This window comes from Lepisosteus platostomus, chromosome 12 (genome assembly GCF_059453375.1).
Source record: "Lepisosteus platostomus isolate fLepPlt1 chromosome 12, fLepPlt1.hap1, whole genome shotgun sequence".
Taxonomy (NCBI): domain Eukaryota; kingdom Metazoa; phylum Chordata; class Actinopteri; order Semionotiformes; family Lepisosteidae; genus Lepisosteus; species Lepisosteus platostomus.
The window spans coordinates 39,607,276-39,632,837 of NC_142622.1; the positions used below are offsets into that span (position 1 = coordinate 39,607,276).

A 25,562-nucleotide genomic window follows, 5' to 3' on the forward strand; every position below is an offset into this window, starting at 1 on the left:
CAAAATGTCTCCTGTTTTCTTGTCATTTAGTTGTGCTGTCATCTACAATTAGTAATGCTAGATTACAAAATATTCTGACCAACTCTGAGTTACAGTTATAAAGCGAGATAGTCTTTTTTTCAAGTGTTAGAACAAGTTCAAGCCTAAACTTAAGCAAATCAATTCCTACTACAAGACATATTTGCATTTGGTATTCAGATATTGTGTTGTGGCACAAATCTGAAATGAGACAGGTTGTCATGCTATAGCTGGAGACACTAATTGACCAGGGTGAACAGGTTTCTGTAAAAAGTCCATTGCAAATTTGAAAAGCAGGTATTTAGGAAGATGAAAATAAGTCAAGCTACTATCGTGTGCTTTACATTCACAAATGTACATTTCAGGAAGGAAAACAATAGAGTCCAAATGTAACTCAATATTTTACCCACTACCCTGCACACTGCATACACTATATCATTTCTTTCAATAAAATTAGAAGCTACATTGGAAAATGTAAACTATAGCACTTTTAATTCATTTCATTTCTAATCTGGTTGAAATAGACATTTTGTTTACTGTAACTCTCATTTGTATAATTCACTTACTATAACATACACACATCTACTGTTACTTTGATGCATAAGACCTTTCCAAACTAACTGTTTGCATTAAAGGTTTTGAAAAAAAAACTACTTCTTTTTGAAAGTGAGCCAAAGAAACTGATATGAAGCTCTTACGAAGTACGAGATGATGTGATACATTATATGAAATGACATAAACAGATGATGTATTCTTTGAGTTCAGTCATCCACATTAAATTCAATTCCTCAACCATCCAGTTTATACTCAAAATCAAAAATCAAACTGTCAAATGAAAAACAGAGAAATACACGTTGTTCTTACATTATTTTTTTTTAAACTTGATATGTGAAAACTTTACAACAGCAGATTGTTTGGCACATGCTGGTGGTCTATGAAACAGAAGTCATTTTTGAAAGACTGAAGGCAGGATCAAGTAAATGCATCAAAAATATATTGTAATAAAGAGGTACAGTATGAAACTTTGTTACAGACACCTTGCTAAAAATTTACAACTTCAAATTAATAAGTTCAAGAATTCAACTTCAAATTCAAGAAGTAAACTTGCGGCATTTTTAATTTTGATATAATACAGACTTTATATACAGAATATATAGTCAGCAGTTTCTTTATGAGTGAAACAATGGCAACACCATTAATCTCATTTGGAATCTAGCTTCAATGAACTAAGCAACACTAAATGGACAAACCACAAAGCTTTGCTTCAAGGATTGTATGCGTAATTTTCCAAGTTTCACTTGATTTTTTATCTTTTAATATACCAATTTAAACGTTTGTCAGTACTTTAAGACAGTATTTTTTAGAGACTTAAGACATATACCACCTACTGTTACTTTATACCAATTTAAAATAGTTTTAGGCCAGAGGGATATAAGCTGGCAGTCTTGAAAGTGCAACTTGTGATGTATTCACAACACACATGGGGCAAGTGAAGTGTGAATCCAAAGATCTAACAGTACACCCAAGCGTAAAAGGGATTACTGAGAACGGTTTATCAAAAAACCTAATCCATCTTCTCACCTTCAAAATCAGACCTGCTTACAGTACAATGATGACTTTTTATTTCTTATTTGCCACCTTAAAAAAGGAAAAACACAATGTAACTAAAATTGTTATATTTATTTATAAAGATAAAATGTTGTTTGGATAATGACAGAACTGCTCCCTCAAAGAAAAAAAAAACGAAGCAGTCTGCCAAGTTTTAGATAATGTAGTATTATGTCTGAATCACTCCCTTGCAAAACCGGGGTTATCAAACACTGTTCTAGCCAAAAACACCAAAGGGTGGAGTAGCCACTATAACTTTCAACATGTAATACTGTTTCATAAATTTCCCAACCAAAAGGTTATAATGTTTAAATGCATTAGTAATATCAATACTGTTTATACGATACGTTCCCCACAAATGTATTTATACCATTGATTATGAGGTTGTTCCAGAAGGTTTCAATAAGTTGACAAAAACTTCTGGAAGTCACATTGATTGCCCCTGAATTTTAAAGAAGGATACAAAAACACTCAGGAGCAAAACACTCAGCTGCTTGTCATGATAGGGAAAGTCAAATAATTTTTGGAGGATCTAAGGAGGGTATTAGTGACCAAACTCAACCTGCTTTAAAATCAGAAAAAAAAACATCCCTGTTTTGATTGTGATGGTCATCATGAAGCTCAGTATTAAAGGTATGGCCAGTTCTCTAAAAAACAAAAGGACTGAAGAAAATATTTACTTCAATGTGTAGTCAGAAATGTGAATGTGTCTAACTCAAAGGCAATAATTATGAATGTTAAAGAAACTCATTAGGGTACTATCAAACCATTCCTAGGCAGGGAACAAATGAGGGATCCATTACCTATCTCACATTGCCATTATCTTGTTGCCAAGTTTGAAAGGAGAATGTGCGAGAGATGGAAGATCTTTGTATGCGACATGTGCATCTCCAATGTCATGGAGAGCAATATGGTTTCATTCTGCTGCACTGTTTGTTTACCAGAAGAGTCATGCAGATATTTCAGGTGGGCATCATCTTCTGCCTGTTCTGCCAATGAGGACTTTGAGGACATTGGCAGAGACTGAATCATACCAATGGTACTGAGTTCACCATAACCAAAGCAGCTTTCTTACTTCACTCCACTGATGCTAATCATGCATTAATCACTGCCCAGGTTCCACAATACGATTGTGATCTTTGAATGTGAAATATATAGAGTATATACAGGTACTATAAAAGAACCAGTAAAAATTCCACGCTGAAAATACAACAGAGAAACAATTGTTTGAGGTGAGGGTAAAGCTTGGAATTAAGGGACCTCATGAGGTTGGTAATAAAAGGAAGATGTTGAGGAGCTGCTTGTCACAAAACGTTCTTTGCTTCTTTGATTCTACTGCTGGTGTGGGTAACCTGTTTTTTAAGGAAAGGATAGTAGAAAGTATTAGTATTCTGTAAAATTGCTGTAGAAGTTGTTGACAATCTAGTCTTAGAGTAATGTGCTGCGAAGAGACAAAATACTCATTTGTTAAGAGAAAAGGTTCCAGGGAGGAAGAGAAAGAATTGCTTAAAGATCAAGAGAAAGGTTTAGTAGAAGGCCTTATGAAGAAGGCTCGTTTCTCCTTTCTATTTTTCAGCATGGAATTAATTTTTTAGTTGTTCCATTGCAGCTAATGCACACTGATGCAGCTCCCCACCCAAATACCTTCTACACACTATATACTGTATAGAAAATAAAACTACTTTGATTTTCTAAGAAAAGAACAAAGACGATGAATAACAGTCACATATTTAATGAGTTAGTGATTTAGAGACTACCCCTGAAGCATTATGTTATACCACACACTAAAAGAATGTATGAAATATGAAGAATAAAAATAGACTAATATTAGTATTGTAAAGTGCATGAACACTTTACTGAGGAATGTGTCAACATAATATTCTGTTTCCTCTTTCTAGTGAACTATTTTACAACTAATTTTGCAGCTTTGCCAATATAGTGTTTCCTATATGTGCAGCTGGTGTAGGGACATTTTAATAAGAAACACAAGAGATTAAATAAACAATCTCATCTACCACACAAGAAGATGTGCTTCCAAAACCATTTAACCCATTTAAACAGGGTAAGGAAATTGAAAAGAGAACAAGACAGCAACAAATACAACTTTAAAAATAAAACTTTAACCACTAGCAAAACTGTTTATAGTATAACTATTATTTCAGATGCATCACATTTTTCACTGAGCACTAACAACTTTTTAAATAGAAAAGTCTTTAGGGACTATAACTAACAACCAGTGGTGTCAATTCTGTCAGCTGGGACTGAAGACTACGGAACACTGCCAACTTTTTCTAATACAAATTGATTTGACTGCACATATTCTTCTGGGACCAGAGGCTGAAAGGTTACTGCTGTATTACAACGAGGCAGCCACGTGTTAGTTTATAATTGAAAAAATAAAAAGGATACAAACATCAATGGAAAAGTATACTTCTGTGAGTCCAGATAAGTATTTAATATACATCATCACAGGTAGTACTTTTGTGCAACTACAAAGGTCAGAATTAATCCCAATCTCAACACATATCACCAGAAACAGGCAGCTTATTAATATAGAGGTTGTATTCACTTATTATCTTTTTTTTATCCTGTGACTGATATGAATATCTGATACACGCTATACTTATAAAAGTAATCAGTATTATATAACTTTCAATCTGTGAATAATGCACAAATAGTTACTGTTTATCATGCAGCACTCCATTCTGTATTTGTTTTATTTTTTTGAGTGCAGTAGACAATTGATTGTATATATTTTTATGGGTACATGAGGCAGCAAGCAGCCATAACCTGACTTTTATGGAGAGTGTTTTTTTACATTTAAGAATGCTTTGTGCTTGGCAAGGTATTTAGCTAAGCTCAACTTAATTACAAATGACAAATCAACATAAATGTGTGGTTCTTTAGATGTGTGTAAAACATTACTGTATTTGTCAGCAGTTACTTAAGCACAACTAAACAGCTGGGCTCAAAACAGTCTACATAGTTCAAAACAGCACACACCAGAGCAACAGCAGCATCCCTCCAAGGACAACATATGCTTTCTCCTTAACAGCAGAGCTCCACTGCCACGTGTGTTATTACACTGCGGGCAATTGGCTTTGTTCCTTTTTATATGCAGGTAACAACCGCTGTTCATTTTATTTTCCAGCTTTAATGTTGTAGCGATCACGTGAAGCTTTGGTACCTTTACATACTGCAGTGTGACTTTCTGTTGCAAAAATGGTATTGCTAAACTGGATTTCCAATACATTCAGAAAAGTATCATTTTTCAGAAGGGAAGAGCATCAGTGGCACATGTCTTTAAAATAAAATCTGGTTTGTGTTGGGAATAAATCAGGCACATTCCCCTCAAGAAACAAAGACATTTAAGCAATGTGCCTAGCATTCAACCCCAGTTGCATTTCACTTTTCTAAAGAAAGGATACATTATTATGGAACAAATATCATACTAGAAAAGCCCTGTTGTTGCTGTTATGCTCCGTCATTGTCCATTGGTAAGATTTCAGCATTCATAGGGCACCTACACGTGCAAGTGTACCTGCAAGTCATATCTGCCCTGGTTGGCTCATTGACTCTGCTGGCACTGCCTAGGTTTGCAGTGTGAAGGGAGAAAACAAACTTTTGGAAGGTCGGTCTTCAGGACCTCTATGTATCACTGCAGAAGAAGAGCACAATGCAGTGATATGTAGTGACAGAGCTATTCACAAATTAAAGTTGAGAGAAAGTCATTTAAACCCTGATTATGGTCTACGTTTAAGAAAGCTGCTAACAATGTATGTGCAAATGTAGGAAGTACAACAATAACAGTAATATATGTGTTCTGGATCATTCCACAATATTACACAAACAGAACAGTGAAAAACATCTAAAACGCTGCAAATACAAGGAGTCATTTTGGGCTGTCAAGATCATTTCCTTTCTAGAAGCTAATTGATCAAGGGCTCTCACTTCTTGAAGAATGTCAGGGTATCAAGTACTGTATAACAACATGGATAGGTAAATTGTTCCAGACTCCCACAGCTCTCTGTTTAACAAAGTACCTGTTGTTCTCCTTTTCCAACACACTTCCCCTTAATTTCCATTTGTTTTCTCTGTCATATGGTTAACTACAAGAAACAGGACCGCAATTACACATTTTAGACATTTTCATGTTAATGAAAATGTAAGGTTAGTCCATTAGTTTATAAAGAAATCAAGAGCTACAGTAAAACAAAGTATTAAAAATTAATGATATTATACATTTTTAATATAAGGAAGGTTTTAAAGGCAATTACAAATAGATTTAACTTCTACAAAAGAAGCACACCCTATTATTAAAAACCGACATGAAATTACTCCTATTCAAGTTACACCTGCTGTTGTTTGAGGTTATTTGGGAATGGCTAAGTTGTACCTGAGGGAGAAAACAGCTCCAGGTAAGGGAGCTGTCTCTGACTTATCATCATAGGTCTGTTTAAGTCTGATTAGGTGCATGTTAGAATTTAGACTCAAGGAGAAACCTAACACAACAAACGTTTTTTTAAATGTTTTGACCTTTCTTATAGACACACCTCTTACTCACTAACACAAAAGATCACATTAAAAATGTTGCGTATGCAATGTGTTTAAGTCAAAGGTAACATTAAGAAAAATCTTTCTAAGATTTTTTAATAACCTGAACAACACTAACAGGAGGGGAACAGGGTGGCTCATTTCCAACCGGCTATGCTACCTCAGAGTCAGAGCAGATCTTCATGGAATGAACGAAAATGCATAATATGCCCTATAATGTGAACGAAAACAATCCCAGTTTACAAACAATAAAAATTGTATTTAAAAATGCCTGATTAATAATAATTATATTTGAACATTTTCATAAATTTGATATGTCTGTCTACATTATTTTGTTTGATGAGGCAAATAATATTTACACCTCAATTTAATCAAAACAATTGAGAAAATTCATATTAATGAGATAACTTTACACTGGTAGATTGCTGGAACAAATGGACACCAAGGAATTCAACTGCCTGGAAACTTCCACCCTCAATAACAGTCTGCCCTAAAAAACAGAAAAATCTAAAACATGCTTCACAACATACTTCAAAATATGACCGCTCAATGTGCTGGATTGGAAGATTAGCACACATGAAAAAAAGCCAACAGAAGACAATAAATTATACATTATTATTTTAGCTCCAATTGAAGACAGTACAATTACTACGGAAATGGAACATTACTACATCGAAGCCAAGATGGTACGCAAACTTGTAATAAACAAAACATAACTGCTGTCATCATGACTTCAAGGTAGCGCAGCCCGTAACACTTTGAAGCAGCACCATGGTGTGACCTTTTTAATAAGCATAATGTCACTTTATATGCTGCAGTGTTTCATGAGAGGTGATGGTTTTATAGGTCGTCACATAGCCAATGGGCAAATGCTTTGTGAAGGGATATGTAAATGAGGGTCACAATGCCTAAATTTGTCAATGTGGCAGAAATCCAGTGTGCAATGATGATCAAAATAAAGCAGCAGGAAGCAGCTTCAGGGGTTAAGAAAAAAATTAAGTTGATTAGATTCTTAAGTTTGGAAGGAAGTGCTTTAAGGAACTGAGCAGTAGGAAAATTTGAACAGAAAGGAAGCAACCGACAGAAGTGTGTTTTGCTTTAACACAGGTGGATTCTAAGCTAAGCTTCCATATCATGCACATTAAGTCACCAAAGCACTTCGCATTATGGCAAAAGAAAACTTCCTCAACGTTAAATATTTAGTAAGAAAACCTTAAAGACAAGACTCAGCCTGCAATATACATTTATTTCCTTAAAATGTGAAATAACATATAATTCATCATTGCCTATTATGTGTAATCTGTTGGAAGCCATACAGAAATTTGGCATTTAATGTAAAAATAAATGAAAGTGCTATATTAGAAATGTGGTTCTTTATACATAGTTCTTACATCATTATTCTGTACAATTATTCTCTTTAAAAAGGACCAGAAAGTGCTGGCAAAAAACATTTCCCAGGTAACCGTGCTGTAGAATTCCTAAATGTTATTTCCTTTTGTCTGATGTGGTGTTTCAAGCAGATGGCTTCCCTGTGGATTCTCTTCAGAAGAGTCTTACAGAAGAATTATTGATCATAAGAAACAATCCTAAAGTTTTAGAGAAATGCTTGCAGGTAAATGTCTAGAGAATTTGAAAATATCAAAAGAAATGGGGATGGCAGGCCATAGGCAGGATATGTTCCTATTTCCCCAAACGTTCTCAACATTTTTTATCATTATGGACTGCTTCCTTCCAAAGTATTTTGATACTATGTGACAGTTTTGCTCTTCTTACTTTCATGCAAATGTTGCTATAAATGCCACTGAAAGACAGTGATAATATCTGCTCTATTGTAGCACTTAAAAAATAATATTGATTATAATATTTTCTGTGGTAAAAAGTTACCTTTTATTGAATTGTTCACAGTAAACCTTCAAAATATGTTTCAATTTTCATTGTGACAAGAAACTGTGACAATAAAAAAGACATAACAGTAAATGTCAATTCCAAAACAAGCAAGATTTTCCCATTTTCATTATTGTTGCCGCCCTGCTGAAAACCAAGCATTCATTTTTATTTGATTGGAAAGAACTGATAGTACATGCAAAAGATGCTGTCACAGAAATATTTTACATCTCTTTATAATGAACACCTCACTTGCAACAGCTATCTGCAAAACAACACATGGTAGTTGTGATATTAACATTTCAACTACGCCTGCTATCACCTCCTGTCACCATAAAGTACCAGGATATAATATTCATCACTATTAAATGAATATATTATAGTGAAAGTTAACTGTAAATCACTGAGGCACTGGACATTTCCTTTGTGACCTGTCATCATAACAAAAATACAAACTACAGTACAGAAATAAAATATCATCTGAGGGTGACTCTCCCATACTGACAATCCTACAGAAGCTACTAACGACAGGTGAATATTATTTGAATTCTGGTCTCCAGGGAGAGCCGTTTTACAGAGCATATTAACTAAGAAAGAATATAAAAAATGTTATGAAACTACATTCCTGGGCAGCTTTAGAAAAACCTATTCAGCCCTGCCTTGTTCTTCTTTGAATTCTTAACTCATGAGTTAAAGCCTGGTAACTTGAAAACATTATAATATTTGATAGAAACCCCAGAATCAGATGTGCCTTACCACTTAGGCAGTTAGAATCTGATTCAACATTTTCCAAAGGTTATAATACAACATCCACCTACACCCTTAACATTTAGCTTACCGACACGCCTTAGATAATGACTTCACCACCCTTTCCACCACACCCAGCTTTCGGGATCTCCAATATTTTCTTTTTTAAAAAGTCCAATGAAATACCGACAATAAAAATATACATATCAAAACCATGGTGAACTACTGCCCAATACATTTATCAGGTTGTTGGAGTTGCTTTTCCAAAAAACACTGCTTTCAATCTTTTTTAATGTTAATTTCACTGCTTGTTGAGAGATATTTGTTTCTTTCACATCACACTAAGTCAATGAAAAATGGAGAAATCTGACAAGTGAAAAACAAAGTTTTGCTTCTTGAAATGATTGTACTGTTTAGTAGAAGGTATGCACCAATGTGTGCTTCATTCGTATTCATTTTTGATGCAATCATATAATGAAAGTGACTGGAGTTTTAGTTATAGTGGTTGTTAAAAACATCCCAACATAATGTAATCTACAGACATAATTTACAGCAAAAAGTAATGTTGAGAAACATGATTATTGCCATTGTAAAACAGTCATAAGAAATTAGGACTAATACTTCAGTATGTTGTTACAAATGAATACACAATCTTTTTCAAAAGAGCTTGATCTAATTAGAATATTACTTCTCACCCAACCTGTTCTTTGACAGATTTTTGTATTTATCAGTCCTTAAAAGGAATTAATTTTACAATATCTAAAACAAAAACAAAACACTTGACTCAAAGAGCTAAATAAGAGAATATTATACACTTAGCAAAAAAAATAGCCATAAAACAGTTAAATAGTTTTTGCTCTTGATCAAATGTTACTAATTAAATGATTTGGTTCCCAGATCAAGAGACAAGAGAGGTATTTTTTTACATTTGAAGATGTGCTGTAACAAGTTGCTAACAGTGTGATTTTAAAAGGTTTTTGCTCCAGAGAAAAAAAATTAAGATATCTGAAAGGTGTATATATGTTTGACAAGGCACAACATTGAAATGAAAAAGAAAAATCAACACCTTTCTTTACTTAAATAATTATTTTCTGTATATTGACTACAGCTTTTTAGCTATAAAAAAGATTGCAGTTTGTACCGAAGGAAAACCTGAAACCTACCTACAGGCAACAACCTACTGTATGTATTTTACATTTTAATTGTGGAATGAAAAGATGAACTCTACTTAGTCGTGTCATGTTTTTCTGTCACTGTCAGACTGTCTCTGTCGACCTCTTACTTTTGTAGATTCAAGCAGCTCCACTAATCATAACAGACAGCTATCATCATTTGCAGAGTAATACTGCAGCACCACTCTTGTTCATGGAGATGTACCACCCCTTGCTGATGTCTGCAAAGCATAACTACTCCTGAGACTACCATCTATATTACATCATCTCAATGCAGAATATGACAGCACTGCAATATACCAATGTTGCAGCTGATCTTTTATTGAGAGTTGGTATTTAATTTAGAGATAACATCTAGAGCATCTTTGCCTGAATAGGAGTTAAATTAAAACTGTTATAGAGAGGTTAGATTCTTGTAGTGTTTTTAAAAGTAGCAGAACATTAAATAATACATTCGCAGTTTATACAGCCCACTATCTCTTTGTGCATAACAACACATAAACCCTGAGGGACAGTCATTGAGTCAGATGAATACTCAATTCTGTTTAATGAAGTAATAGCCCAAAATGCTATTCAATATAGTTTAATGGCTATAAAAAACATCTGTGCACCACAATGCTCAGAAGGAGTATTTTAACAATTCAAATACCAGAACATAATGTAACAACCTTCACAGATACTTTTTTCTTGCATAGTTTAAATGACACCTGGAAGAATGCTAACCCCAAAATGATGAAGATTTTTGAAGATTTAATCCTCTAGCCTACAAATAAAGTGTCCTCAATTAATTCTATCGTGTAATGTTTGTCAAAGAATGTTTATCAAGTCCTGTCTCACTTATAGAAATAGACCAAAACCTACTAAATTGCAGAGGTGAAACGTACATTTCAAAACCCTGGAATGTAGTACTGCAATGCACTTGGTCTTCATTACAGTTACAGCACAATAAAATAATTGAAAATTCAGCTGTAACATCTAAATAAAAAATGAGAATATTCCAAAGTATTACTGTGCAAATAAAGAAAGGCCTCACTTATAGTAATTTAACTGCAGTTCATAAACTTAAAAGTTTGCTTTTTGGAGGGAGGATTCAAACTTTTTTTTTTCTAATAGTCACAATCCTTAACTTTCATAATAATATTAAACCGAAGGTACTGAGTATCATTTTTTCCACCAAAAATTAACAACAAGGCATATACAGTATATATTTGCTTTGAAGACATATGTATATATTTAGAAAAACTAGCATTTGAATGTGAACGACAAACTAGTTGGTCTTTCACATACAGTATATGCTTTTAGCGCACACCTGCACTTCAAGAAACAGAAAGATGTAAAAGTAAATAAAACAGGCAAAATACATTGCCTGTTGGTTTTGCTCACTACATGATCTGCCAGGAAAATCAAAAACAGCAATACAGACGTGAGAGATGTTATAGAACGTCTCATCTTTTCTATTTATCAATACAGTCTTCTTTCCAAAACATTAAATAGCTAAATATTTCATTCATAAACATTTCTTGATTACCCATATGACCTCATGAGAATGACCTAATAATTTAGAATAAAAGGCCAATTATTACCACTTATAATTGAGTAAGGGAAAAAGAAAGTGCATGTCCTACCCGCAGAAGTGACTGTGATTCCTCCTTAGATTTGCTGTCACCTGTCGTCGAATACTGAGGAGTCAGATGACCAGGTTTTTCTCCACTGCCTGTTGGTGTCCCCTGTAGAAAGCTTTTAGACTCCCCAGTCAACCCAAAGACAATGTTAGGGGTATCCCTGATCATGGGCTTCTGTTGCTCCTGGTTTACAGAAACCGTAGTGAGCAAGCCTAAGGCACCCTGCCCATACGATGGACTTCCCCTTAAGATATCCATGCCTCTTTCTTTGGGAACCCATACAATGCCACGTGCTTGGTCGCCAGAGGACTCCCCCCAGCCTTTCTCCCTGAGCACTTCCTTATCTTCTAGCGTTTCTCTCTTCACTGCGCTGTCTCCAGCCGTGTCAGGTGGTCTCTGTTCTGGATGCATCAGGCTGTATAACTTCAAGTCGCTCTTGGACTCTTCCTTGATGCTCACATTACTGGTAAGGCTGCACCCGTTGGCTGTGGCCACGTCCATCTCCTGGCAGTGAACGGTGTTGAAATGTTCGAGCAGGGCCTGGGTATCCACTGCAGTAAAACTGCAGTTGCGGCACTTGCAGCAGTTGTGCACCCTCCTAAACAGAAGAGACAGAGATTACAGACATGTTCATGTTTGTCAGCTGTGATCTGGCAGTCCGGCACTCTGTGCTGTACAAAGGAGATCACCAAAAGGTTTCAGACTTTTTTATTTGAGGATTCTGCGCAGAAAGAAAAAAAAAGAAAAGAAAAAAAATAGTTCTTTCCCCTTCCTAAACCTCTTTGAAACTATGTGCAATGGAAAAACTTTCCAGGTACATTCACAGACATTCACAGACCAGATGTGCCTGTTAATTTAACTGTAAGTTGCTTATTGGTTTCAACTGCGAAATACCATTGGTATCTCAAAAAATAATATTCAATGGTATACACATTCTCCAAAAATGTAAGTAAATAATTAGATTTTATTCAAAGATACACAGTTCATGACCACTTCTGGCAAATCAAACAAATGACAACGAAATGCATAAATGTTTCTAAACCAAATTATTTTTTTTCTCCTTTTAATCATTGAAATTCTTATGTTTTCTAAACAGATAAAGACTTTCTAGTGCTTTGTTTTTTTTTCCATTTTTGATAATGTTTCTGAGAATACGACTTAGAAGTAAGACTAGATTCAGCACAGTTAATAATACATTTTATAAATATATAATGCAAAAATCACTGATGTGAAACAAGCTCAGGGACTGCTGAAATTGGCGATGAGAGACAAAGCAATTATTTTGGGAAGGATGGGCTTAAATCCTGTATTTATACCTAAGCAGAAGCAAATGATTGGCTTGCACTGATCTGTCCTTGTTGATAAAGTAAAAGTACTTGAATTGATTGACTGCTCAGTTCAGAGTTTATCCTGCTTTCTGTAGCTGTAAGCATACTCAACACAAAACTTCCCCACAGAATAGGAAGTGATCAACTTTGCTTATCAACTCCAATGGTAATGCAGCAGCTTGGTCTGGTTTGTAGGTTTAGGTTTTGCCAAAATTAGAAAAGGGTGGTAATAGTGCTTTAAAGTAAAAAAAAACACCAAAAAAAAAGTAAGTAGCAAAATTCCATTCTTCATTCCATTCACAAAGTATAGTTTTCCAAGATACAAAAACAAGTAACGCTGTAATGTGAACTGCACAAAGCAATGCAAAAATGTCTGCTCAAGCCTCTTTAACATTTTCAGAAATAATCATTAAACACCAAATCCACTGTTTCTGTCCACCTATTCAAGGTAGCAATAATACAATTTTGATGTCTGTTTACTTCTAACAGTCCTTTAAACTTGCAATTAGTATTTCTAAAACATGCCTCTATTTTTAATTAATTACCATCTTGTGATGTTCACCCAATCTAATTTTAGCACTATGGAGGAAACTGATTGAGTTACTCAGTTAAGAAGGTCTTTGCCTTTCTTAGATATGCTATCATAAACATTAAGACCACTGGCTTGTTTAATTCAGCAAGTAACATTGGGTAAACAATGAACCTGTTAGAACAGCTAACTTAATCAGTGTGCTACTTTTTTCCCCCCATACCTCTTTCACTGAAATAAAAAGTTTCTTGATCTCAAAGCACAGCACAAACAAAACTCCTAAATCAAGAGGTTTTCACTGCAGTACACTTAGGAAAAAGATAACCCCAATTGTTTTCCATTCCCATCTATCCATCCATACATGCATGCATGCATGTATCCATTTTCTAATGGCTTTATCTAATGCAGGGTAATGGGAGAGCCAGCACCTATCCTGGCAAGCAACACGTATAAGGCAGAATTATACCCTGGATGGGATGCCAGCCCTTAACATGGTACACACAAATATAGACACTTACAACAGTGGGCCAATTTACGTACCAGTACGCCCTTGGACTGTAAGAGGAAACCAGAGCACAGAGAGGAAAACCATGTAAACACAGGGGGAACATACAAACTCCCTGCAGACAGAACCCCAGAAATTGACCCCAGGGCTCTAGGGCTGTGAAGCAAGCAATGTTTGCCACTATGCCACCATGACCACCCCCAATAATTTTGAACAAATCTATTCTATATTCCGAGTTTCAAAATTTTAAAATGTACTGCAAAGATCTAATGCAAGATTTAAATTTGGATCAAATAGGGAATAATGCCTACTCACGTTGTTGTGACAACTAGAACAAAGTACTCCACAATCATCACCATATTTGAAACTTAATAATAATTCCTGCACTTTTCATTCCAAAAAATCCCCCCAGTTTTTCAAACAGGAAGATAAGGCTCAAATGTGGCTAGTCAATGTATGACCCTTCCAGTCCATCCCATTGCAGAGATTTGATACAAACAGCTGTTTAGTTGTTTTATTACTCCTTCTAATTATCAACAAAATAATTGAAAGGCTAGACTCAGCAAAACTGTGTAATGGATTGTTATTGGAGAGCTGAATAGTATTGGGCTGTAGGAAAGAAAGGCTGCTGAAACACTACAATTGAAAAAAACTAGTGGTCAAAAAAAACTATGAGTTATTACCCTGAGCACAAATAGAGAGTAAGAAATACTCAGCGGCTTTGTGACAAGTAGCTTATATTGATTGTCTGCATGTCATACTGGAATAGGTGTTTCATTAGTAAGCTACTGGAAGCAGGCTCAGTACAGTAAATAAACATCGTAGAGGAAGAGATGTGAATTTCAATTTTCGTAGCTAAACCTGTCATAGTAAATATAATTCTGATATGCTTCTGATTTATAAACTCTAATTTAGAAAGCATTATTTTGTGTAGGAATGCTAATTTACTTTTAAAAACTGGTTCTTTATGTCTGGTGACGTTAGCTTTTCCCGGTATCATTTTAAAATAACCTTTTTGAAGTCTGCTTAATTAAACTCTTTTTAAAGTTATTTTCTCGCCACATGTGGGATTTCGTTTTGATAAAGTGCCCTAATGTTTTGGATCTTTGCTTAGATGTTCATAAAAAATAGCTCTTTCCTAATAATAAAGTAAATTCTTTATTTTGTTGTGCATAAAATTCAAGGAAAAAATAGTCGTAACTTTGCTGTCCTTTTTGCTTTCTCTTGGATTAAATGCAGGAACACGCCACTGTGGCGAAAGAAAGTAGTAGAAATTAAATTGGACATGCTAATATGAAAAAATAACATTTAAATACAGCTGGTTCAGCCTGTGCTGCTGTGGAGGCTGACAGGAAATTATTGAGGCCTACAGAACCCTGATGGAGATCGACATTGTACATTAAACAACCAAAAACTAACTAAGCAACAAGACAGACACAAGAAGACATACTTTAAAATGGGCTTTTTTCCCCCTGACACAGACTGTTATGGGCTTCTGGAGTACATTGCTAAGCTTCTGATTTATTAGGAACGTTCACGATCTAGCTGTATGAAGGTCTGCAGTCAAATAGCTACAAGAAGCAGGACTGCTATTTGTGGTCTCCGCCTGTGTTCTCATAAATTCAGACCAATACTGTTCTATTTATTTCCAATGACAGTCAACTCAAGTGAACAGACTCCAAACCAGCTGATAGTACAAGGTCCTCAGGGAAAGGATTGGATGTTTGATAATTTTTACGTTTATTCCACACACTGAAGTACTGTATGAGTCTCAAAACAATATGATACAAATACAAAAAATATTATTGTAAAACAGTACAAATGTTGATGGGAGTGAGGATTCAATATACTGCTGGGAAGATGGCTCAGCATGGAAATGTGTCAGGTGAGATTTAACTGATAATGTTTAAACATGCAGTATATAAGCAGTTACAAATACTGTAGGTACCAGGTGGAGTGTGGTACTATTAGAGTACCATAAACTGGTAAATATAGAAAAATGACACACAAAACAAACATCTCTATTACAGTGATACACAGTTTATATCTATTATGCTGAGGAATGCAGAGGTTTGTTGTCTATAATACCTGCAGCCAGCAGGTATATCACCCTGCAACTCACAACTGGCAGCCCCACTGAAGCTCAGCAGGTGTGAGCCTGGTCAGTACCTGGAAGTGAGGCCCTCTGGGAAAGCTAAGGTTGCTGCTAGAAAAGGTGTTAGTGGGACCAGTAAGGAGTGCTCACCCTGAGGTCTGTGTGGGTTATAATAGCCCAGTATAGTGACAGGGGCACCAAATGAGACGTTAAACAAAGGTCCTGACTCTCTGTAGTCCTTATAAAACTCATTTCTCATAAAGAATAGGTATTACCTTGGCATCCTAGCCAAATTTCTCCCTGTCCTTTACTAGTCATGGCCTCCTAATAATCGATGAAATTGCTTCATTACTCTGTTCTCCTCCCCACTCATAACTCATGTGTGGTGAGTGTACTGCTGCACTTTGCCAGCTGCACAATGGTCCCCTCTGCCTGTAGTGTGCTTTTAGTGGAGTGTCCAGAAAAGTTCTAAATAAGGATTGTTATTATTCCTTTATACTTATAACAAAATGACATGTTAAGAAGTTTTAAAAGAGTTACATGTCTAAAGTAAACAGTAACATGATTTGAATGATTCCTTCCAGCCAGCTACATGAAAAATGAATGGCAATATTTGTTGCAAACACTTTCCCAGGAATTGTACTTGTGAATCTTAGACATACTGTACTGTACCAAAAAAAAAAACACATGGCTGGCTGTAGCCAGTCAACTGCATTATTTGTTCAGAGTATCTGATAGGAAAATCTTAAACGAGAGCTTCTATAATGCAAGAGACCCTTTCACTAAATTTTAATGACTGTTCTCAGGCTTACAGGTGCTCCAGACTTCACACAATAATAAGATTATTAGAATTTAAGGTGTTCCTGTGATTTGCAATCCATAAATGTCACCTCTTGGTCTGTCCGGCAAGAGAGAGAAAGGTACTGTATATACAAGCAAACACATACCATAGTTTTCTACCTTTCTCCTCCATAGTGAGTAAAGAGTGCACCATTGTATTGAATACCATTGCCATTTTGTATTTAACCCACTATTTTGTGTACATTTTCTAAATTGTTTGCTATAACCATTAAGGTAATTTGCGTCCTGGCCAAATTTCCCATTGGCCCTTTGCAATCATGGCCTCCTAATAATCCCCATCTATGAACTGGCTTCATTACTCTGCTCTCCTCCCCACTGATAGCTGATGTGTGGTGAGCGTTCTGGCACACTATGGCTGCCGTTGCATCATCCAGGTGGATGCTGCACATTGGTGGTGGTAGAGGAGAGTCCCCATTACCTGTAAAGCGCTTTGAGTGGAGTGTCCAGAAAAGCGCTATATAAGTGTAAGCAATCATTATTATATTATGGGAGGAAAACTTAGTATTTTACATGAGACCTGGTAATATTTCACAAAATGTAACTATGGTATATATGGCGACATTATGAATTCTTTATTCTTCAAGTAATTGTTAAAAACTTACAGAATGACAGACATTCATCTATAAGCATGTGACCACCCTTGATTTGGGGTTACTCCTAGCACATTAAATCATATTCAGTTTAACTAATTTTTTTCTACATAGGGTTCACCATATGAACTAGAATTTATCATTGATTTTACAGGATTCTCTAGGTCTTCCAAATATATTTCCATTTATATGTATGATAGTAAGCATTGTCTTTTCTATTCTGTCTTTTCCTATAAAGTGTAAAATATTATATATACATATTACTATGCATTATTAATGCATTCGTATAATATGAACATGATATATAATATCAAAATATGCATTCATATTCTTCATTCATACATTTTAATTCCTCCACCTTAAAAATAATACTTTTAGCTTAGCTCTAATTTCTTCAAGAATCACCCCTACAGTGCCTCTAGTGTCTGAGTTCCAATGGTCTCATTATTTATAAAATAGCTTGTTAATAACCTTTCTTCTAGCTATTAACTGAAGTTGGGAGGTATGGTTTTCCATTTTACATTATCTTTCACCTTGTTTAACTGCTTATGTGAAACTTTATATACCCAACTGGTTTTATGAGCAATATTATAGTTCTATTATAACTGTAATACAAAAAGCCACTATGACACAGTATATAGCTAATTTCTACCAAAATGTTATTTTAATCCCACCAACATGTCAAAAATGTCCAACCTGAAAATACAGCATATTATACATTTTATTTGACAGTGGAATGACCAGCTATGTTTTTATTTTAACTGGTTGTACTTATTGCTCAATTCAGTTTTACACAAATATTTCTGGAGCACATACAAACCACTTGCTACTCATATACTGTACAGTAAAATATTAAACCTATAAAGAACATCCAGGGAGTAAGAAATTAATGAAGCATTATAATAAACAATTTCAATAATAAGTTAAACGAAAACAAGTTAAAATTAAAGAAAAAACATGCTTCATTTTTGTCTATATTATGGAATAAACCATGACACCAATTGGAGGTCAAGTGGTCTTCTTGCATATCATTTGTTATGATAATTCATATTATCAAGATAACATCCGAAAGCTAGTCATTTAACTACATCCCCTTGGAGTGGAGAAGCTACAAAAGATGTTAAAACACAAGATAACTGAAGAAAAAGAAAGACATTTTTCACCTCACCTGTAGTGACGAAATATTTCCTCCTCAACCTCTGTAACAAAATCGCACTTGGAGCAAGAATGCTCCTTATTTTCTTTCACTGGCAACTGTCCCTGTTCAATCCCAGGATGCTCATCTTCAGGCTTGACTTCCATTGCCATCTGGGAGTTGTGCATGTTCTCATAATGAAGCAAAAGCACATCGACATCATGCGCTGAAAAGGAGCACTGATCACACAGGTGCTTAACTTTGGCTCTCCCTGCCACACCAGGAGACAACTGCAACAGCAAAAGGGCACAATGGGAACAATTACTTTTCCTGCAGGCAAAGGGGTAGGTAATTTCCCCCATGTGCTTCTCAGGATTACACAGGCCTCTTGGGCAGAACTGGCAATGCTTAATTGTACATTTGTGGATGTTGTGCACCTGTTGATAGTGACGCAAAAGAGGCCCAATGACAATCACATCTGGACCATGGCTCATGGAATAACGAAAATCACAGAACTGACAATTGTAGCTTGTCACCACTGTGTCCTCGATTGCTGTATTGCTCATGGCCTCTTTTGTATTTGCTGGGGCAAGCACATCGCCGTCGGGATTTTTACTGACATCACTTTGGATCATCAGCTCTTCTCTTAAGATCTTCTCACCGCCTTCTTTGTTGGGGCTCACTGCCTGACAGTGTTTTTTGTTGTAATGTTCTAATAACCGTAGTGTGGTGGATGATTCACAGCTGAAGCTGCAGAACTTGCACCAGTAGTAGCTGGTGTTATCCGTACTATTTTGTCCAGGGGAGTCCATAGACCTGATTGGGACAGAATAACCCACAATGGTGTCATCCTCTGCTCGGATAGTAATTCGGTCTGGCCATTTCCCAATCTCGCCTGGTTCCACAGAGCGAGGCAAACAGTTAGCTTTGCCGGAGTTTCTCTCTGACAATTTACTGCAGTCTCTTGACATGTCGGAGTTTCCTTGATGCGTCTTTATCTTGTTTGGATGGGTGGCTAAAAAGTGCTGCTCTAATTCTGTTGAAGAGCTGCCCATATAGGTGAAATTACAGAACTTGCATCGGAAGTACTTGGTGTTGCCTTGACAGTCTGGCGTTTTCCGTCCAATTCCAATGAAAGTACCTCCCAAAGTAACCTGCAAAAAAAAAAAAAAAAGTAGTCACACTACATGCAGGTTTGGCCTTGAAATGAAAAATTATGCATTTCCATATGGGGTGGTAGAGTGGCAGAAGCCAGAGTTGGCTTCTGAGAAAAGTCTCTGGTGTACATGTGTGTGCCAGCGTGCGCCCTGTGATGGACTGGCATCCCATCCAGGGTGTATCCTGCCTTGGGCCCATTGCTTGCTGGGATAGGCTCTGGCTCCCCCCAGCCATAAATCAGATGAAGCAGGTAAAAAATGGATGGATGGAATTTCATATGATTTGTAAAGTCAGTACAGGCAGAACACGCAAACATTGTTTCAGACTTTTCTTAGTCTATTCTTACACATAATATTCATATATAAATACAGTTGGTGCCAATATATTCATAACCTTGATAATATGTGACAAAGGTGGTTTAACCTAAAGAAAATGAAGGTATGCATTCAATATTTTTCCAATTTTGTGCCACAAGGCTATTGGTGTTGGATATCACAAAAATATGTACAAACATCTCTTCAGAGCCAGCAAATGTGTTTAAAATAATGCTTTTTGGTCAACTTATAGTTTCACAAGGTCTCGGGTTATTAGCAGAAGCTTCTGGAAGCCACCTTCATTACTACTGCATATTGAAGGAGGCTGAACACAGAACCAACACACTGTCATCATTAAAAACAGTTCAGAGAATTTGAACACAGGTCTAAAGTAAGATTATTGACCTCAACAGCTCTAGTTACAGCTATAACATTTCACAAGAGAACCCAGTTTCAACCATGATTTCCATCATCCAGACATTCAACGTTCATGGGATGGTTGATATCCAGGAAAAGGACTTAAAAACATTCTTCCTACTTGTGAGATGATAAAGGTGGCTTGGGAAGCTAACTCACACCCAATAGCAAGAAGTGAATCTTTAAAAACTCAAACACATGATACAGTATTTTATCTCTAAGTATCAATTAATGAGTGCAAGATATGGTGACGCACAAACTGAGTTTTTGGACAGTCTCCTTTTTGGTAATATTTACACGTAAAGGTAATATTCTTGTTTAAAAGGAATCCAAAATCTTCACAAGCCTTTCTGATTTCACTTGGAATGGTGTTCCAGAGCATTGGGGCTTTGCAGCAAAAGGCTCAGTCACTCATACAGTCTAGTAGAGGAACAGTGATAACATACAGTACCCAGTATCAGCTGTGGGAAGTTCAGGTGAGGGAGAGTAAACAGATAACAGATATTGTCTAGATACTGAAGAGTCATGTGTAAGAACTCAGAAGACAGAAGTTATGTGATTACTTGTGCACTGGCGTACCTAGGCAGGATTCTAGTTGCCAGTTTGTGAATACAGTATATTGCACAGTAACTAAAGTATACTTACAGTTTTATAATAAGTACAGTCCTTTACAAAACATTTTTTTTTCTATTTACAGACAGAGTCAGCATAGGATATTGCATGGCAATCATTTTATCATGGAAAAACAAAGTGTTTACAATTACCTTCATATGGGGTACAAAGGTAAATCCAGAAAGGAAGATTATCCTCAAATTTTAATTCTGAATTTAATCCAAAGCACAGCAATGTCAGCTGACAAGGTTAAAGCACCGGCTTTACAAAACTGATAAGAGAAACACAAAAACATTACCTCTGTCTAATCACAATTAAGATGTGAAAAAACAGCATCATCCAAGCTTTTAGATCAGACATGCAATCAGAAAACACTGAAGTAGCTACCATGGTGTCAAGATGAGTGTGGACATTGACTTGAGTATCATCTACATTCTGTAGAAATGGCTTCAGACTTTAATTTAAGTATGATCCCTGTGGAACATCAGATATAAGCAATCCAACCTCAGGACTTAACCCACATAGAGAAATACAATTTTAAGCCATTCAATGCCAAATAAGCTCTCCAACTGGGCAAAATGTCATGATTTACAATATCAATTACAGCCCTGAGATGTATGAGAACTAAGATAGTGGAGCTCTATGACCCATTATGAGAAGATCATTAGCAGCTGTTGTAACATAAGTTTCATTGCTATATACAGTACTTGTCTGAAAATGTTTTTTTAAAGTGCAGTGCCTATTTACAGTAGGTGCACTGCGACAGTATGTGCTATTATCTTTGAAGAAAAGAACAGGTTAGATATGGGCTGAAAAATAATCAGATTATCCCTTACCATATTCGATTTTTATAGGACTGGCATCCATGGAGGAGTGTTTTTTAAATAAAAATTAGAATCATCAACAATTTTGTTTTACCCATCTGATTGGAAAAGGTTTGTTGTGTTTCTTACATCCTGTCTCACAGCTACAAAATCCAATGAGAATGTTGTGCCAGATGTTATCAAGCTTAGATGTGAAAAATGTGTTTGCATAAATGACATGAGGCAGGTAATCTACCAGGCAACCAATTAATGATGGAAAAAAGTCTATCTAGGATTTATTTTGTTATTGATAATTTGATAAAAGGTCTTCTTTGATTATTCTTGATAATTTGGATATCATAATGGCTGGATCTTGCCATAGCTTTTCAATATTGTATCAGGCAAACCTATAATTAAAGATATACACTCAAACCAGAAAACTTGGTTCCTATGGCACTGTTTATGAGACGCTGCTTAAAAAAGACAGACCACATTTTAGCTGGATCCACGATAAAAAATAAACGTATTATGGAGACACTGAACTGCTGTACCTTACCTTCCAAAGCACAATAGAAATGAAAATAAGAAAGTGAGGCAACTGACTGCCAATTGTGAAAGCTTTCAAACTAAAGCATAAAATGGAAAAAAACAGTAAATGTCTCATTGAAACAAACAGTCGTTTGGAAGAAAAAAGTGAAGACTAAATCCAAGAGCTTGTTTCATTTAAAGTACAATTAATTCAAGCACAATTAACAAAAAAATCACCTAAAAAGGCACATTTATACTTTTGACTTAAATAGGAAAAAAAAACTCCAGTTTCCTATCATTGCTAAAGTTATTTAGTAATACTGCTTTAATATTTAATGAGCAAGTATTAAACAAGACTAGTCAATCTTTGCATATTGTATGGAATAGCATGGGACATTTTCACATCTCAGAAGGTATTGGATTGAATAAGTCAGTTCCAAAATGAGAAATATTAAGATCCCGCTGCAGAAAAACAAACCGACAGCAATTTTCACAAACATATTTTTAATTCAAATGTGAAAAAGATAACGACCACTATGGCAATATCCAGGTCAGAAATGCAGAAATCTGGAGATAATACACTGTCAAGGGAGAGTGACCAAACAACATGACCGATAACAGAACAATCTCTTATTTCACAGCAATACTCCAGAAGCTCCTATCACCAATGGCAGGGCTACACACATCTAGAAGCAGGAGTGAGCACATACTGACAACTACTGCAGTCTCAGACTGGTCATAGGCTCACTGCACCAAGAACAAAGCAGAAACCCAGAATAGCCACACAACCAGGTAGTGGTACTGACTGTAGTGAGCACAAAACAATGAAGACACAATGATTTCAATTTAAAATTTGAAAAACCAAATGCCAATGCTAAAATTCCTTTTAAAATGAGTAAACTGAAAAATAAAGTAAGAACAAAAAAGCAAATCAGAGCGGCAAGTCAAGTATAGTGCCTACTCTGAGAAATAGAAATGGAAACCCCACAAGTTTTTATGTTTTCATTTATTTACTGTCTGTAACAAATCGTGAATGGGCACTTGATTTTGTTATAGAACCAACTTTCAGATGGGTTAGGGGCATGAATACATTAAGAGTCAACTCTTTGAATATACTATATCTTCAGGACTTAAAAGCATTAAGTTGTGCATGTTTATGAATCGGCCATGAAGAAACTGGAGATAAAAAACTACTGTTTTAAAACAATGCCCTCAAGAAAATGTAATACTGAAAGCTTGAGAAAATGAGGCAAATATTGTTTTATACTATAGAATTCTGAGTATCTAAGAAATCCTCTGAAATCAGATAAACCAATAAAATACAGAACAAATGAGTGTATATTGTGTTTGTGAAGTTTAAAAGCATTATGAAACAGTCTCTATAATGGTATTTTAGTCATGACATCTAACAGAAAACATCATAAACAGTATGCGAGAGGTCTTAATAAGCTAATAAAGTTGTAAGTAGATACACATGTGATGTAAGTGTATCTGAAGATGTCCTCAATAAAATCAGTGACACATGTTAACAAAAAATGGGCATCAAGGAGATTCCCAAGTGACTTAACCAATACAGACACTCAATTCCAAACACACTGAGACACTGTATATTAAGCAGGCATCATAACCGACTGCTCATAATTGTGAACCAGAATCCCCCAGAGCATTTGCACAATTGACAAAGTGCTGCTGGAGGTCAGGTTAGAATTAGTCACTCCTGTAGCTTCAGAGTGACACACATTCCAACAGTGAAATCAGTTAGAAACGCACTACTTCTCACCTGTTGCTAATTTTTCTGTAAGGCTCTATGTGGCTTACAGCTTTTCAAAATATAAAACCCCTGATTTAAACGAAACACCTACAGATATCAAATTGAAAGAGTATGAACTGAAACATGCAAACAAACAGTGGGGAAAAGATGCTTTTGCATAAAAAGCTTCATACAAAAAGAAAAGAAAGCTCATAAGGTTTCCACTGAACTGTGCATTTATTGATTTTGATTCCTCTTTATAATTCAAGTAAGAATGTTAGCCAAGGAATTTAAATGAATGCAAGTTTCACACAAAGACTTTCCAGCTCTGATACGAAAACATGTCCCAAAGTTGAAAAACTTAAAAATATAGCAAGTAGTCACCAATAACTTACACAACAAAAGAAATTATCGTAAAGCAAAATTATCTTGGTGCAATGATTTGTCATCTTCTGTTGAAACCTTGGCATCCAAAAAGACTAATTTTTGATATACCTGTTTCTTTCTTAGAATTCAAAGCAGGACTGGATGAAAGATTTGAGAAGCAGTAAGAGAACAAAGGGCCCATTTCACTTGAAACCACTCAGGTAGATTACATTTCTAATATCCTTGGCACTTTGAAGGAGTTCCAGCCAAAGCATACTGAACCAAAAGAAAGTTACTTTCACTTATAGAGATACTACTAACTTAAATGAATTTTTTATCACAGTAAGTGAGGGTCTGCGACAAAATATTCTCTTTTCTCTTAAGAAACTGCTGCTTTAGTTACTGGTTTTACACTTCAATAGAAAAGGTGTGATTTAGACCCCACTATATAACGAGCTATGTGTGAAGCAAAAAAATGTCTGACAGGGTCACCTGCACACAGTAACACTACATAAGGAACAGTGAGATGTCAAAACTAGAACTTTTACAATTAAGAATTATTTGACTTTAGATAATCCTTTGTACTATTCTGTCTTTTCCCACTGCATTGTGCTAATTTTGCCTTTCTTGCCAGTCAACAAATGCCTAGCTTTTCAAATAATTCAGTTGTACAGTATTATTTCTTTGAAGGAGATAAATGTATGTAATCTACAGTTACCTTTCAGTTTTCACTTCATTCATATTCTATTTTGTGGTTGCTAATGATTATTCTTGCTTAACTTATTTCTTACACTATTGATCTGTTTCGTCAGACCACTGTAAGTTTAAAATGTGCCTCATAGCCACACGTTCTCTCATTGAAATGGGATTTCAATTACTTTTTGATTAAAGGTGCTGCTGTATATAATGTGCAGCACAGATAATAATCACACTGGAAAGCAAAATATGAGGAATATGTAAAATATA

The 25,562-nt window shown here is 35.6% G+C and overlaps 1 protein-coding gene across 5 annotated transcripts in view; it reads right to left on the reverse strand.

Annotated features, from left to right (window-relative positions):
• Window positions 1-25,562, reverse strand: part of trps1 (trichorhinophalangeal syndrome I) — a 135,269-nt gene that overhangs the window by 76,130 nt on the left and 33,577 nt on the right. For all 5 annotated transcript variants that reach the window (XM_088601887.1, XM_088601886.1, XM_088601888.1 and 2 more), the window contains exons 3-4: window positions 18,682-19,802; window positions 11,609-12,203 (exon numbers count right to left, since the gene is read on the reverse strand). In XM_088601887.1, the coding sequence (XP_088458013.1) occupies window positions 11,609-12,203; window positions 18,682-19,802 (1,716 nt within the window). The remainder of the gene's footprint in view (window positions 1-11,608; window positions 12,204-18,681; window positions 19,803-25,562) is intronic.